At 36.2% G+C, this 16,157-nt stretch overlaps 2 protein-coding genes across 2 annotated transcripts; one reads left to right on the top strand and one right to left on the bottom strand.

The window, feature by feature from the left end:
* Nucleotides 1-4,635: 4,635 nt before the first annotated feature.
* LOC104246871 (protein JINGUBANG) lies at nt 4,636-6,997 on the top strand. The gene is made up of 2 exons (XM_009802767.2): nt 4,636-5,325; nt 5,971-6,997. The coding sequence occupies exons 1-2, from the start codon at nt 4,921-4,923 to the stop codon at nt 6,793-6,795; spliced, it is 1,230 nt and encodes a 409-aa protein (XP_009801069.1). The 5' UTR covers nt 4,636-4,920; the 3' UTR covers nt 6,796-6,997.
* A 220-nt stretch (nt 6,998-7,217) lies between these two features.
* On the bottom strand, nt 7,218-10,327 carry LOC104246870 (xanthotoxin 5-hydroxylase CYP82C4-like). The gene is made up of 3 exons (XM_009802766.2): nt 9,966-10,327; nt 8,762-9,200; nt 7,218-7,988 (listed from the first exon to the last, which is right to left on the bottom strand). Exons 1-3 carry the CDS (start codon nt 10,301-10,303, stop codon nt 7,359-7,361), a joined length of 1,407 nt encoding a protein of 468 aa, XP_009801068.1. The 5' UTR covers nt 10,304-10,327; the 3' UTR covers nt 7,218-7,358.
* Between the last annotated feature and the right edge of the window lie 5,830 nt (nt 10,328-16,157).

Here is a 16,157-nt window from a genome sequence, read left to right as displayed (position 1 = left end):
GTCTAGTGAAATTTTACGGCCTTTCCCAAAACAACAATACGCTAGTCGCTCCAGGCGCGTCTTTAACAAATTATTTTCTTAAATATGGGTGTGCATTTATGTAACCCAAATTCAAATTTCAACGGAGTCGAAATGTGTCGATAACCACGGGTGCATTGATTGCGACGTGGTTTGAAATACGTTTTCACAATGTTGCAATTCTCCGTAAAATAATAACAATAAATAAAAACTAATCAAAGCGGTTAAAGGATAAAATTTGCACATAAGTTTATAATATGTATTATATCAGATAATCAAGCCGAATATAACAGTTGAGAGACCGTGCTAGAACCACGGAACTCGGGAATGCCTAACACCTTCTCCCGGGTTAACAGAATTCCTTATCCGGATTTCTGGTTCGCGGACTGTAATACAGAGTCATTCTTTTCCTCGATTCGGGATTAAAATTGGTGACTTGGGACACCCTAAATCTCCCAAGTGACGACTCTGAAATAAATAAATAAATCTCGTTTCGATTGTCCTTTAATTGGAAAAAACTCCCTTCCGCGACCTTTTGAGGCGACGCGGGCGAAAAAGGAGGTGTGACAGCTCTGACGACTCTGCTGTGGATAAAAAACCCAGAACCACTGGTTCAGGGTTAGAAATTCGAGCTTAGATAAGTTGTTATATTTGGGTTTATCTGATTTTGTTACATGTTTGGGCTCAATGTACTAAATGATGCTTTTACCGCTTTGATATTATTTGAACTGTATATAAACTGTGCCGAAACCCTTCTCTTCTTACCTCCGAGGAGAAGCTCACTGGTCGAGACTCCTTATTCTGTTAGTGTCATACCTTGAAATAAAAAAGTGGCCGGACAAGTTACAAAATCGGACGATCCCGCGGGTCCCCGGTACGTAGCCCCCTCCTCGACTCGAGTTGTCCGCTCGGGTACACAATCTAGAACAAATACCCAGGTTATGAACCTAGAATAACTCAGCTTCATGTCGGATCCCTAGTAGGAGCGTTTGTTTGCATCATGTGCATTTGACTTTGGAGGCTCAACACAGGGGTTGGGTCTGTCTAGGACAGGTGTACCGAAATGAAAAGACCATCCTGATGCATCCTATTTGTGCTGTGCATTTATTTGTTCCGAACCTGCATGTTGACCGGTTTTTGAATCTCGGGAACGTTGGAAAAAAAAAAGAAATAGAGGTTAGGGAATTAATTATTTATTTTTGAAAAAAACCAATGCCCAAATACTGTCAAAACTCTGCCGAAATTTTGAGAAAATGAAAAAAAATGTCTTACTAGTTTGTTTTATTAAAATCAAAAGAAAAATAGAAAAAAAAAGAGTCGTTGTTCTGTCTTTTTTTTTAAAAGAAAATGGAAAAGAAAATAGTTTATCTTGCCATGAAAAAGAGTCTTGTTTTTAAAATGTTTTTTTTAATTATTTATTTGTTTATGAAAATGCCAAATTTAAAAATAAAAAGAGTCGTGCATTGAACGTGGTTTTGTTATTTGTTGCAATATATATATATATATATATATATATATATATATATATATATATATATATATATATATATATATATAAATCCAAAAAGTTTTTCTTTATTTCCAATATATATATATATATCTTTATTTGTTGCAAAAAGTATTTGTTTTGCCAAAAAGTCTAGAAATGTTTTTTTTAGACCTCCAATTTTCAAAAAAAAAAAAAATCCAAAAATATTTTCCATCATTGATTTCTTTAAAAAGTCTTTTTAATTGTTTTAAAAATAAAAATAATAATAAAAAAAAAATATTTTCTTTTAATTTCTTCCAAAAAATCCGAAAATATTTTCATTCGTCTTTCAAAATTGAAAATAAAATTCAAAAAAAAAATTTAAGTAAAATTCCAAAAATATTTTCTTTCTTCTTCAGAAGTTTTTCTTTCGAAATAAAAAAAATAAAAAAAATTCTTTAGAAATCTTTCTTTGCAAAAATGCTCCCTTTCTTCTTTATAAGTCTTTCCTTCAAAAAAAAAAATAAATAAAAAAAGAGGTTAGTTTATTTACTTTATTCATGATCCCGAACTACGCGGGTTTGATTCTCACCGGATGTGAGATACGTAGGCAACCCTCTTCGGGTCCAACCTCCTTTTTTTGCTAAAATAACCAAAAACAAACAAATAAATAAAAAAAAACATGTCAAAATTTTAATTTTGTCATAAAGAAGTCGAGTGACGCTGTTTTGTCAAAACATAGCCGAATTTTCCCGAAAGGGGCGCAGAGGGCTGACTTTGCATAAACAGCCACCTTTGGGTCATTTTTTTTTAGTATTTTTTGTCCAGTTGACCCACACAACCTTAAAAATCTTCGTCCCCGAGGCGCTGAAGGGCCGTGTTTGCAACACCAGGTTTTTATTGTAATTTGAAAAAAAAAACAAAGAGTCAGCGGTCAGGTGAATACCGCTTGGGTTTTTGGTCAAAATAAGTCGAGCCAGCTTTGGCAGCGTCTTAAGCCGTTCTTGCCGAAATAGCCTTAGAGTATCTTTCAGTTGTCGAAAGGTAATTTTCGTAAAAGAACGGACAAGTTTGTAAAGTGTCATAAAATAATCCTCCCCGGCCTCAAAATTCATGTGAAATTTGGAAGGGGCCACATTTGTAAAAAATAACCGTTTGGTTGCATTTGTCAAACGGAGAAAGGGAGCTGGCCTTTTGTTTTGAGGTTGAAAATCTTTTGACTAGAATATGTGGGTTGTTTGATTTTTGAGTTTGTTGGTCATCTTTCAACCTTTGAAACCCAGTTTGTTTTATTATGAAAATTGATAAAGAAAAAAAAATGTCTCATTGTTGTTACCTTTCATTTTGTCCGAATTACGCAAGGTCTGATTCATGCGGGGTCATGATACATAGGCAATCTCCATAAGATTCGACCACCAAAAAAAAGGAATAATAATAATAATAAAAAAGAATAATAAAGGAAAGTGTAGGAGATATTCAAAGGGGCACAATTACAAGAAGCCGGAACGACGCACGTAACTGAAGTGAATGCGTGATAGAACGGTCTAACTGCTTAGGGGCACTGTATCTCTGATATATGATTATCTGTCAAATGCCCTAACACTAACGTGATGGCTTCACTTTGCTGTTGTTCATATATAGAAAAGTGGTTGGTTGTGGTAACTCCTCCCTGCAAAGCAAAGTCAAAGGACAATGACTCAGAACCGCAGAACCGAGTGGGTCGGTACTGATGACCGACAACAACTGGTCGAACGGAACAACGGGTTGGTAGAAGAAGTGAAAATGCTAAGACAGCATGTGGCAGACATGTATCAGGCATGGATGACTGGGAAAGCACCACCCCCTCCACCGCCAAGCCTCTTGAACTCTGTCATTACTCAAGCACCCAACACCATAACGGAAGATCCCCCATACTCTCCATCCCAACCCACTTATGGCAGCTTTCCCAGCTGCCCGAGTAGCTCCATCACTCGTCAACACTACTCCCCTCTCTAACGCTACTTCTCTCCACGATACTCCCAAAGACGGGCTTCACTTTCCAAATACCCAGCTCCACAAAAGGCCTATCCACCCTCAAAAACCTACCGGAAGCCCCCTGGATCAGGTTTCCGGCCCAATCAAGCATTTAGGAACGAGAGGTTGCTGAAACGAGGAAAGTCTCTCACCCCTATCGGAGTATCTTATGCAAGTCTGTTTGAAAGGCTAAGACATGCTGGCCTGATTGAGCCGTTCCCCGCATATACTCCAGATCCACGTTCAAGAAACTTTGATCCGGCAGCACGATGCGCATACCATTCCAATGTCAGAGGGCACAACATTGAGAGCTATCGTAATCTGAAAAGGGAAGTAGAGAAAATGATCCAAAAAGGGCGGATTGTGATCAATAACAGTGACATGGAGCACTCGAACCCTATCGAGAACTTGTTGACGGAGGTTGATGATGTTGAAGCTGGTAATGGTCTTGGCAGTATTGATGCAAAGCTCAGTGGCTAAGATGCCAGGTTTGATAATTGGGAGGGCGCTTCGTTCCTTGGTTATCAAGAGAGAAGCTTTTGATGGTTTATTTTGTAAAGTAAAAGCAATAAAGCTGAAGAACACTTGTTGAGCATGTTAAACAAGAAAAGCAGAGTAGAATATTCTATTGCAGTGAATAATGTGAGATGCTGCTTACAAAATGATTAGGGTCCCCTTTATATAGGAGGAGAAAACCCCAATATAATACATTCCTAATTGAAATAAGAATTCTATTAGTACAAGTGTATAATAACCTAGTACGGATCTGTACCATTTCGTACAAATCTTATCCTTTAATTTATGTCATGATCCACGTGTCCTTGAGAAATTTTCGCTCTTTCTTGAGTACCCTCGAGAATGTACTGCCCTCGATGTAGGTCGTGTCAGGCCCTCGATCTGCTTCCTCGAGGTGTGTATCCTTCAGCCGGGTTCGACCTCCACTTCGAGTCGCCCGAACTCAGACTCATAGCCCAATTTAAGACTTCAAAATCGAGCTCCTTGGTTTTGACCATACACAATAGCATTGTTTGTGAATTTTTATTTTTTATAGTATGGCATTATCTGTCCCTTCTTTACCATTTCGATATTATACAAGTGAAAACCATTCTCTCCTCTCCCGCCTCCCACCGTTTCACACTCCCTACAAAAACTCCCTTCCATTCTCTCCATTGCTTCATTTGCTTTCGATCATTTTCGTTTCTTCTCCGCTTTGCTCGATCATCTTCCCTTCTTTCCTTCTTTCTTCTCATTTTAACTTGAAAATTTTATTCCTTTTTCTTTATGGTGGAAGAACTAGAATGATATACTAGCTACAACCAAAAAAGGCCATCCACCATAATTATATTCTCTAATAATTAAGACTAGACTTTTGCTTTTTAAATTCGACAAAAAAAAAAAAAAAAAAAAAGTTTGATCCTAACATGTTTTCTGCTATAAATGATGAAGATTTCAGCGTACGGAAAAAGAGGTTCTCTGCTTATGATCGTCTCAGTTGTGAAGGTTCTCCTATGAAAATGTCCCCTTGGAACCAAAGTTGTCATATTAACAATCCCAATTTGGACAAATTTGACGAGGATGTTTCCCACAATTATAACTCCAAAATTTGCCTCATTGGTTCACTTGTTCGAGAAGAGGGCCATATATATTCTTTGGCTACTAAAAATGATCTTCTTTACACGGGTTCCGACAGCAAAAATATACGTGTATGGAAGAATATGAAGGAATTCTCGGCTTTCAAATCCAATAGTGGTCTTGTTAAAGCCATTATTATTTCAGGAGATAAGATTTTCACTGGTCATCAAGATGGAAAAGTTCGAGTTTGGAAGGTAAATTGTTGAATTGTGGGACCATCTTCTATAAAAGCTTTAGCTATATGTTAGAGAGAATAATTTTTTATCTGTATTAGTATAATTAACACATCCTTTTTATGCGGGCCTGATTATTTTAATGGGCCAAGCATGTAATTTTTTCTTTTGATCATGGGTGGGTGAAGTTGAGAATTGAACATGAATTTGACCAGTCTAAAAGCTTAAATAGTTGAACTGGACACATTTTTGTCTATTAAAGGAGTTTAATTTCTATATGTTAACATTGTCAGGACCATTTAAAAGATAACTTCAACTAATCGTTTATAATAAGTGCAACAAAAAAAAGGGCAGCCCGGTGCACTAAGCTTTCGCGATGTGCGGGGTCCGGGGAGGGGTCGTACCACAAGGGTCTATTGTACGCAGCCTTACCCTGCATTTCTGCAAAAGGCTGTTTTCACGGTTCGAACTCGTGACCTCCTGGTCACATGGCTGTAATTTTACAAATTACGCCAAGGCACCCCTTCCATAACAAGTGAAATTAGTAACCTAGATAATGAGACATATTATCTTATAATAAGTTAAAATACACATATAGTATGTAAGTTTTGACCACTATGAGTGTATAAGTTACATCCTTTACTTAATTGTGTTACATCTCAACAGGTACAACCTAATAATCGTAGCAGTTACAAACCTGCTGGAACTTTGCCAACATTCTTTGACATTTTCAAGGCTTCAATTAGGCCAAGCAACTACTTCATGTCAGCCAAACATAACAGAGCTTCCATTTGGATAAAGCATTGGGATGCCATTTCTTGTTTAAGCATGGACCATAACCATGGCCTTCTTTACTCTGCTTCATGGGACAGAACATTTAAGGTTTGGAAAGCTGACAATTCAAAATGTCTTGAATCTGTCAAAGCACATGAAGATGCAGTGAATTCTGTAGTTGCTAGTGTTGATGGCATAGTTTACACAGGGTCAGCTGATGGAACTGTCAAAGTTTGGCAAAGGGAATTTTCAGGAAAAATTATGAGACATGTTTTGGTACATACCCTTTTGAATCAAGAATGTGCAGTGACTGCATTAACAGTTAACAAGTCTGGTTCAGTTGTATACTGTGGATCATCAGATGGGGTTGTGAATTTTTGGGACAAAGAGAAAAATTTGACACATGGGGGTGTACTCAAGGGTCATAAGTTGGCTGTTTTGTGTCTTGAATCAGCAGCAAATCTTGTTTTTAGTGGATCAGCAGATAAAACAATATTTGTTTGGAGAAAAGAAGGGTCAGTTCATACATGTTTGTCTGTGTTGACAGGTCATAATGGACCAGTGAAATGTTTGGCAGTGGAAGAGGATAAAGAGTCAACAAGAAATGACCAAAAATGGGTGCTTTATAGTGGGAGTCTTGATAAATCTGTTAAGGTTTGGAGTGTTTCAGAAATGGCACCTATTATGCAGAATGGGCATGAGGATCATGTCCAATAGGATTTAATTCCTACTTTTTTTAAGTGTTGAAATGTTTTCTGTTACACTCCTTGCAAAGAGAGAAGAATACTAAAGAAGGGGTTATTATGTAATGGTAAGAGATATATAATTAAATGGTTTGTAAATTTGTTGGCCATTGATTTCTATATAAAATTAATTTTGGTAAATAATGGATGAATAAAGCGATTACTTTTCCTTTTCATATGTTGCACACTAATTAGTTAAACTCTGTTTGCCAGTCTCAAGTTCGGATTAAGGAAGAGAGTTGCACTAGTTTGACAGCAAACATATTTTAATGACAAATTGTCTAAATGATCCTGAATAAAGTTGAACAAATAAAGAAATTGCAAACATTATCCAAGAGTCCTAGCCCATAGGCTACAACAATGTTGAGAAATGACATCTCCAATATTTTATTCATGTAAAAAGAAGCACAAAGTTGTATTTTATTAAGTGAAAAGGATGGACTAATCAGCCAACTTGAACAGATCCATAACCTGCTTCTATCTGTTCTTAATGAAGGAAATTAGGCAAATACGATCGAATTGACAATACGAAATGCATCAACAGCCATAAAGATTGGCACTGAGGCGCGGAGTAATGAGAACATCCAATGGTGTTGCTTTAGGTATAGTTAAACCAGGGCTCTCTGTCAAGTCAATAAGTTGATCATCTACAGGCTTAGAAAACTCGAAAGCTTGAAGAAAACGTGCCAATGTCAAATGAAGAACTTGTAGCGCCAAAGATGCACCAGGACAAGATCGTCTACCAGAACCAAACGGAATGAGCTCAAAATCTTGACCTTTTACATCAACATTTGAATTACTCATAAAAAATCTGTCTGGTTTAAAAGAATCAGGATCTTCCCAAATTCTTGGATCTCTTTGTATTTTCCATACATTTACAATTAAACGAGTTCCAGGGATAATTTTATAACCACCAACTTCACATTCATCCATGGCTTCTCTAGGTCCTAATAGAGGACCAGCAGGGTATAAACGTAATGTTTCTTTAATAATGGCTTGAATATAGGCTAAGTTTTGTATGTCGGATTCGTCAACTTGTCTGTCTTTACCAACATGAAGATCTATTTCTTTTTGTGCTTTTCGCAATATTTGAGGATTGTTTAGGAGTAATGAAATTGCCCATGTTAGTGTTCCTGCTGTTGTGTCGCTGCCTCCAAGAATAAGCGCCTACACCAAAAAGAATGTTAAGTACAACAAATTGTAAATGCTTTGACTTTTATACAAGTGTTGAAAAAAATATTTATAATATAAGATCACATCATATTTCAAAATTAATTAAGGGTAACTGCCTGTATCAGTAAAACCAATAACTTGAAAAATCAATAAGTCAACAAATTTTCTGTGGTGGTACTGATATTGTTTTCTTTTGTTTTCTTGAGCCGAGAATCTTTCGGAAACAGCTTTTTTACTCCTTCGGAGTAGGGGTAAGGTCGGCGTACACACTATCCTCCCAAACCCCACTAATGAGATTTTACTGGGTCGTTGTTGTTGTTATGCAAAAATTCATTTATTAATATAAAGATTTAAAAAAGTTCATATTTGACACTCTATGTATTTCAATTCATGTGTTTTATTTTCTTTTTTAGTTTGTTTCATAAAAGAATGTTATCTTTGTATATTTAAAGTAAGTTTTTAATTCAACATTCTCATTTTACCCTTAATGACACTCTCCCTTATATAATTGTCATTGCATGTTTGAGATGCACAAGATTCAAAAAGTAATTTTTGATATGCTTAAATACTTGTAGTTTAAGACAAGATTCAAAATTAGTTTTCTTTATATTCTTAAATTTCATGTGTAACCAATTAAGAAGCATAAAATAAAATGGAGAAAGTATAATCTAAACCTTCAGATGAGATGGTTACAGTATAACCGCTTCTTGAAGAATCGACTTTAAGCAAGCGCAAACAAAAATAACATTGAAAATTTAAGAGCATACCAGACAAGTGGACTTGATACTTGTATCAGCATCATATTGAAAATTAGAGAGTCTCCCTTCTTGTTGAAGAGATAACATAACATCAATGAAATCTTGTGCACCTTCATTCTTAGCCTCATGACTAAATCTTGTCTTCTCACGGTGACGGTGTTCTTGTAGCCAGCCTTCAAGTATAGAATCAAGCTCTTTAGCTGTTCTTTTCATAGCCTTTTCATGCCCTTGTATATCAAACCACCCAAGAATTGGAAAAGCATCAGATGGTACAAAAATTCCAATTAAATGAAAGAATTGATTTATTGCCTTTTGACAACGTCTAGCTTCGTCATCATCACAAGTTGCTCCTGCACCAAAATAACGTTTACCAGCAACCATTCTAACAATCACGTTCAAAGTTAAATCCTCAAACCACCCTTTAAGTTCCACAAGCACCGGCCTGCAGCTGGAGGTCATGTCAATTAGCTCATATATTTTAATAACATAAGTGTTAAGTGTAAAGTTGAATTAGAGGAAATTATCCTAGGAGCAATTGAATAGAAGAAAATTGTATACAAACATTTTTTTATGTTTATTTACTAATTTCCTGTATTATTTTTATCAGTTTACGTCAAAAAGGCTATATAACGCAAAGAATATTGTGTCAATAAAATTGATTTCTACGTTGAATTGTGAATAAAATATTTGATGGATAAATAATCCAAAATGACCCATCTAAATCTTTGGTCTATATTTTAACCAAAATAAATAAATAAATAAACTCCCTCTATAATTGCATTCGTTCCTCTTTATAAAGAAAAGAACAGTTATCTTTAGTTTGAACTGGTAGTTAATGTTGGGATTTTTTAAAGGGTGTGAATGGGTAATGAATGATATATCTTTTAAATTGCACCTTTTCATTTCTCTCTCATCGCCTATAAATACAAAGGTATTGTTTCAGACTTTTCACACAAAAATTCCATAAGTTTTTGCATATTTCTAAAATCAAATATAGTCTACATAGTGCGATTTCTATAATTTAACGTGAGCAACAGTGAAGAAATTAGATTCTTTAAGGACACACAAAAAATTTATAGGCACGGAATATTGTTCTCCTATTCTAACTTTTGATGTACTGATTTTTCTATTCTAAAAAACAAATTAAGCTTAGAAATGTTTATAGTTGGATGAGTTGAGTTGATGTTTAGATTAGAATATTGACAAATTTTACCTGTGGCCAGAGTTGTTGTTGACCCACAATTTGTACAGCTCTTGGATCCCCATCTCCACTTCTGATACTTGAACATGCTTGAGAGTATCAAGTCTCCGATTCGAAAGAAGTTCATACATAGCAATTTTCCTCATCTCACGCCAGAAAGTGCTATAAGGTGCAAACCCAAAAACTGCATAACCATAACCCATGTGTTTAGCCGCAACAGTTGTAGGACGGCTAGCCAAAGCTTTGTCATTTAAAGTAAAACATTCTTTTGCCATTTCCCAACTGCTCACCACAAATGCTCCACGACTGCCTAATCTTAGATTAAATGCTGGACCGTAATTGTCAGCCATGGCTCCGAGTGTTCGATACAGAAGTTGTTCTGCACCGCCTAGTAAGTGAAGGTGGCCTATAATTGGCCATGCACCAGCTGGTTCAGGAGCATGATTTTTACAAGTAGCGTTTTTATCTTTGTAAACAAAATACAAGAAAATTAATACTCCAAGGAGTGGTAACAAGAAATAGATGTCCATGTATTGATATCTTTGTGAAAGACTATTTGGGGAATGAAAGAAAGGATGTTAATTAAGTTGTGAGGGAACTTTCAAATGAATTTATAGGTTTGTTTCAACAACTTTGGATGAGTTATATTGCATGAAGCATTCTCTAAACATTAACGGCATGGTACATGCATGTTTGTCCGCTACATTGACTTCAGCTTCAGTGACTTTCTATAGAATTATGGAGTATATATAAATGCACACCAGGTGTAGAACTACATTGGACCGTTTAAGTGATGTATATTGCTAGCATACTACAGTAAAAATGGAAACTAAACTGTACTTGGTCGAATGAAGGAAAAGAGCTGCTATAGCAAAGCTAATATACTTTGGTATGTTGTCCTTGGACAAGGCTACGTCTTATGGACCTGTTTATGGGAAGAAAGAGTTTCACATTCAATATTGTATGCTTTTTGTGCTACATCATAATTTGACCACACTAAAGAAAATTGAGATATAAACTTTTAGAGCGCGTTTTTTTTTTTGGAAATGGATAAGGGCGGGAAAGGCAGTAGGTTAAGGTCTAGAGGTAGAGGTGGGGCTGACAGCGGCGAGGGTAGGGGTGGCGGGGGGTAGGGTGGGGGTCGGGGTTGGTGTGGGGAGGTGGAGGGTGGGGTGGGGAATAAGATGGGAAGGCAAAAAACAGTTTGAAAAATATTTTCCCTCTTTTTGGTTGGGAAGTCATTTTCATCCATTTGGAGGAAAAAGAGTTCACGAGAAAGAAAAAAAAAAGGTTCATGAGAAACATATTTTTCAAAATATTTAAGTCAATCAAACATGAAAAAATTAAAAAATATTTTTCAAAAAATATTTTCCGTCGCACCAAAAAACACCCTTAAACAACTAACTTTTGGTGCAAATTTACATATAGGGGTGTGCATTCAATTTATCGATTCGATTTTGACCCTTATCGATTATTGATTACATATGCTTATCGTTATCGTTTCAATAAGGTTTCGAATTTTTCGATTTCGATTTATCGATTTTTGGGGCTTATCGATTCGGTTATCGATTACACCAATAAGAAAATTTGCGGGATTCCACGGAAAGTATATTGCTATAAACACGCCTAACTAATATGAACAAAAATAAGCTAAAATAAGACGAACACCGTTTATAACATAAAAATTGTGTCAACAAGCACATGCAACGAAACTAAAGTAAGGGATCAAATGTATGCCACCAACACTCTAGCGGTATAAAAAAATAAAAATACATCATCACGGCTAATTCCATTTTTCATTAATTTGAACTTCATTCCCTTGAGCTTTAAATATGATCATTTCTTAAATGTGGTAGATGAAATAATAGGGTTAGGAACTTAGGGTAAAGGAAAGGGTATCATAGAATAAGGGTAAAAAAAAATAGTATATCTTATCAGTTTATCGATAAACCGATAACCGAAGAGGACAAAATCGAAATCGAAATCGATAACTCGATAAGGAAAATTCCGAATCGAAATCGATAAACCGATAACAAATAATCGATTCGATTTATCGATAAACCGATTCGAATGCACACCCCTATTTACGTACTCCTAAAAGAAGAGAAAATGATAAAAAATAGTCCCTTATGTTTGGTGTAGGTTCAAAATAATCTCTTAAATATATTAGTGAGTAGTTTTGATTCTTTAAATATCAAAAGTGAGTACTGAATACTGTTTGTTTATCTGTGTTAAATATTTAATAAACTATTAGTCTGTTTGATCGAGGTTTTAAAATAAATTTATTTTTAACATTTACTTTTCTCAAAAGTGCTCAAGTGTAATTTTGTCTTAATTGTTAAGACATATTTGCCTAGCTGTTGTAAATTAGTTTGGCTAACGGGACGTAATATCATAAAGTACTGGGTGTAAGCACTTCTTTCTAGACAGCTGTCACGCTCTGATTTTTCACTATCGGGATCGTGATTGCGCCTACTCGTGAAAACTAGGCAAGTCAATAATTATGGTTTTAACACATTAACAATTAACCCAAACAAAAATAAATAATAACTAAAGTTGAACCGATATAAGATGCGGAAGTGTTATAATAATTCAAAATACTTCAATACATGTCTACCCCAACGATCTGGTGTTACAATTCACAAATGTCTAAGAAGTTCTACAAATACTGGTTTAAAAGAATTACAATTGTTCTCGAAATGGAAAGAGACAGATAATCCAAAAATAGGGAAAAGGGGGACTCCAGGGTCTGCGGACGCCGGCAGATCTACCTTGGGTCTCCCGTGGACAGAAGGCAACAACCTCCACACTACTCACGTGGTCCAGCACCGAAATCTGCACAGAAAATACAGTATCAGTACAACCGACATCATGTACTGGTAAGTGTCGAGCCTAACCTCGGCGAAGTAGTGACGAGACTAGGACACGACAACCATATAAACCTATACAGTTAAATCATATACGAGAAACAGTAATAATATAATTGAACAGATAAGGACGGGAAAGGGAAACATGCTAAGGAGAATATCAAATTCTGACAGTAATAAAGTAGAGAAGCAAGGTAAATATCAACTTTGAACCAACAGAAAGGATAACACAGTAACAACTGCACAGCATCATCCTTCGTGCTTTTACTCTCGTCCTTACCATAGAAATCATCAAAAATGGCACGGCATCACCCTTCGTGCTTTTACTCTCTCATAATCATGGCACGGCATTACCCTTCCTGCATTAACACTCACAGAAATATGGCACGGCATCACCCTTCGTGCATTAACACTCACTGAATATGGCATGACATCATCCTTCGTGCATTAACACTCTCTCACAATATCGTGCACAGCATGTCACGCCCCAAACCTGGGGAGGCGTGGTTGGCACCCGGTGCCGCACTGGCCCGAGCGAACCACTCTGTGACTCATGATCATTCATCCGAAACTAGAAGATACATAGGTCGAGTTAGTTGAACTCATTCTATTCATAACTACCATGGGTCCACGTAGCCACAACTCATAATGTACAACTATAAGTGGGAAAACACTGTATCGCTGAATTATTATTTTTCTTAAAACATGAATACATATGGGTCGTCAAGGCCTCTGACATACATACAAAATGAATCTCCGTCTACAAAACTTCTAAGATTATTTGACATTAAATGGGACAGGGTATCGGCCTACCCATAAGTCTGTAGCAAACCCCTGACACGATGACTCATAGACTCGGTTGCACTCCGAATAAGGTGGAGTCTTACCGATCCTTTGCTGAATGCCAATCTCGTCTACTATGAGGGCTCGTCAAACTGATTATTTATACCTGCAGGCATGAATGCAGTGTCCCCAACAAAAGGACATCAGTACGAATAATGTCCTGAGTGTGTAAGACATGCAAATCAGTATATAAAGAATATGGAAGAAATATGGATAAAGGACTCAACCTGTAAGTCTGGATAGTTCTGTAAATCATGAAATATTTATAATATCATGCATATACGTATAAATGTCATGTAATGCATAGGTCTGTACATACATAACATCATAAAGCCTCTGAGAGCATCCCATCATATCATCTCAGCCACTATGTGCAAAATCATCAGCGTATATCAGCTGATCAGGTGGTGGTGCGTATATAACGCCATAACTTTTCTCATATCACATATACATATATACATACATAACATCATAAAGCCTCCGAGGGCATCCCATCATATCATCTCAGTCACTATGTGCAAAATCATCAACGTATACCCACTGATCAGGTGGTGGCGCGTATATAACGCCATAACTTTTCCCATATATATAACGCATCTGGTCATGGGTCAATGTGCATGTATAAATGCATGAAATGCATATGAAATGCGTTAATAAAATCTCTCGGTACGTCATAAGACCATTATGCCTCTGATTAATACCATGAAATAAACTTTATCAACTTACGTATTTTCTGAAACCCATGAACAGACGATAGAATAATCAGACATATGGAAATTCAAGAACATAGACACATCTAATACTTTTATGAGTAGAGTCATTTATGGAAGTTATGCATTTACTTTTTTCTTCTGTATAATTTGAATCATGCCAAAAGAAAGGAGGGATGACCTTAACATACCTGAGCAAAAAGTACAAGAGGCCGGTCCTCATAGACCTGGGTGCACACCATGAATGGATCACCTCAGTTTCTTCTCCCATTTTTCCAAGAATTACCCAACTTCTTTATTTTTTTTGGTTAGTAAGAATTACCCAACTTGCTTCTCATGATACAGCTCTATTGACTGAACCAACGACTCAGCCGATTTACACATCAAGTTTGAGCCCTTAACAGACGAGGCTGTTGTTCTCATTGTCCTTCAAGAAGGTACTCGATCCACTTATAATCTTTATCCTATTTATTATTTTTTTGAGTTATCACTTTTTGTCACCTTCATATCATGCATTTGCCATAAATTTATTTACTCTCCCAGTACCTGAGACTAGGGATGATAAAATGGTTCAGAGAAAACAGTTAACCACCCATATTATTTGTTAAAAAATGGGTTGGATAATGAACTTTTTAAAAACGGATCAAATATGGATAAGAATCATATTATCTATTTAGAAAATGGATACAATGAGTAACCAATAGATTACCAATGTTTCTAACTTTTACATTTGCAAAGTCTCAAATTGGGGGTTTCTCAAGTTAGGAAGACTAAGAATTCTCCCAAAAGTGATTATATATAGGAAACCATGGATAATATGGGTAACCCATATTATCCGTCGGTTAACCCGTTTTTTATCCGTATTAAATATGGGTCGGATCAGATAATTGATCCGTTTTTTCATTACCCGTTTTTACCCGAACCATATTCGAGCTGATCCGCCCGTTTGCCACTCCTACCTGAGACTGCAGTAAAAGCAATGGCTTATCTCAGTTAGCATCACACTATGAGTAAAGAGACGGCTACTTCACATGATAATGATATCAAGAGATTGCTCCTTTGATAAAACAACAGAAGGATGTCCTGGAATAGTTTACAGTCGAGATGAACCAAGATAGGAAAGCTGATTGTCTTAAAACTCAACTTGCTGTCAAAGGATACACGTAACTGTATGACCTTAATTACAGTCATACTTTTTATTTCGGTTGTTAAGTGTACTACTCTGTGACTGTAAAATTGTGTCCACGTCCACCTACTAAATGGTGATTAGTCATCCTAGCTTCTTACACGTGGATTAATGTCCTCACAATTAAAAATCGGAAAAGGATCATATTTATCCCTGTACTCTTTAAAAAGAGTTGTATTTGTCCTTCGTTATACATTTTTGATATATTTATCCTTACCGTTATACTTTAGGATCATATTTATCCCTGTACTTTTCAAAGAGGGTTACATTTTTCTTTCGTCATACTTTTTGACATATTTATCCTTACACTTATACTTTAGGATCATATTTGTCCCTCATCCATTAAATCCTCATGTCCCACCTTTGTTTTCCTACATGGTGCCTATGTGAATTTCTTTTTCCTCCAATTTAAATATGGTCACCTATTTAAGATAATTTAATCCGCCCACCCAATTTAAATATGGTCACCTATTTAAGATAAAGTTCTTTTTCAACTCCATATTTTTCGGATAGCAGCGACAACATATTGGCAAACAAGAACTTTGAACTCAAAATCACTAATCTGATACAGCTTACAATTATTGCAGTAACCAAATTA

Source organism: Nicotiana sylvestris, chromosome 10, assembly GCF_000393655.2.
Source record: "Nicotiana sylvestris chromosome 10, ASM39365v2, whole genome shotgun sequence".
Lineage (NCBI taxonomy): Eukaryota > Viridiplantae > Streptophyta > Magnoliopsida > Solanales > Solanaceae > Nicotiana > Nicotiana sylvestris.
This window is presented reverse-complemented; position numbering and strand designations above follow the sequence as displayed.

Bases quoted from the DNA above. Each gene is read 5' to 3' on its own strand.
- LOC104246870 (XM_009802766.2), bottom strand. From the start codon at position 10,303: ATGGCTGACAATTACGGTCCAGCATTTAATCTAAGATTAGGCAGTCGT. The intron at 9,201-9,965 runs GTAAAATTTGTC...CATGACCTCCAG, and splicing joins AACAACAACTCTGGCCACAG to CTGCAGGCCGGTGCTTGTGG. The intron at 7,989-8,761 runs GTATGCTCTTAA...TTTTTGGTGTAG, and splicing joins GTATCAAGTCCACTTGTCTG to GCGCTTATTCTTGGAGGCAG.
- LOC104246871 (XM_009802767.2), top strand. From the start codon at position 4,921: ATGTTTTCTGCTATAAATGATGAAGATTTCAGCGTACGGAAAAAGAGG. The intron at 5,326-5,970 runs GTAAATTGTTGA...ACATCTCAACAG, and splicing joins GAAAAGTTCGAGTTTGGAAG to GTACAACCTAATAATCGTAG.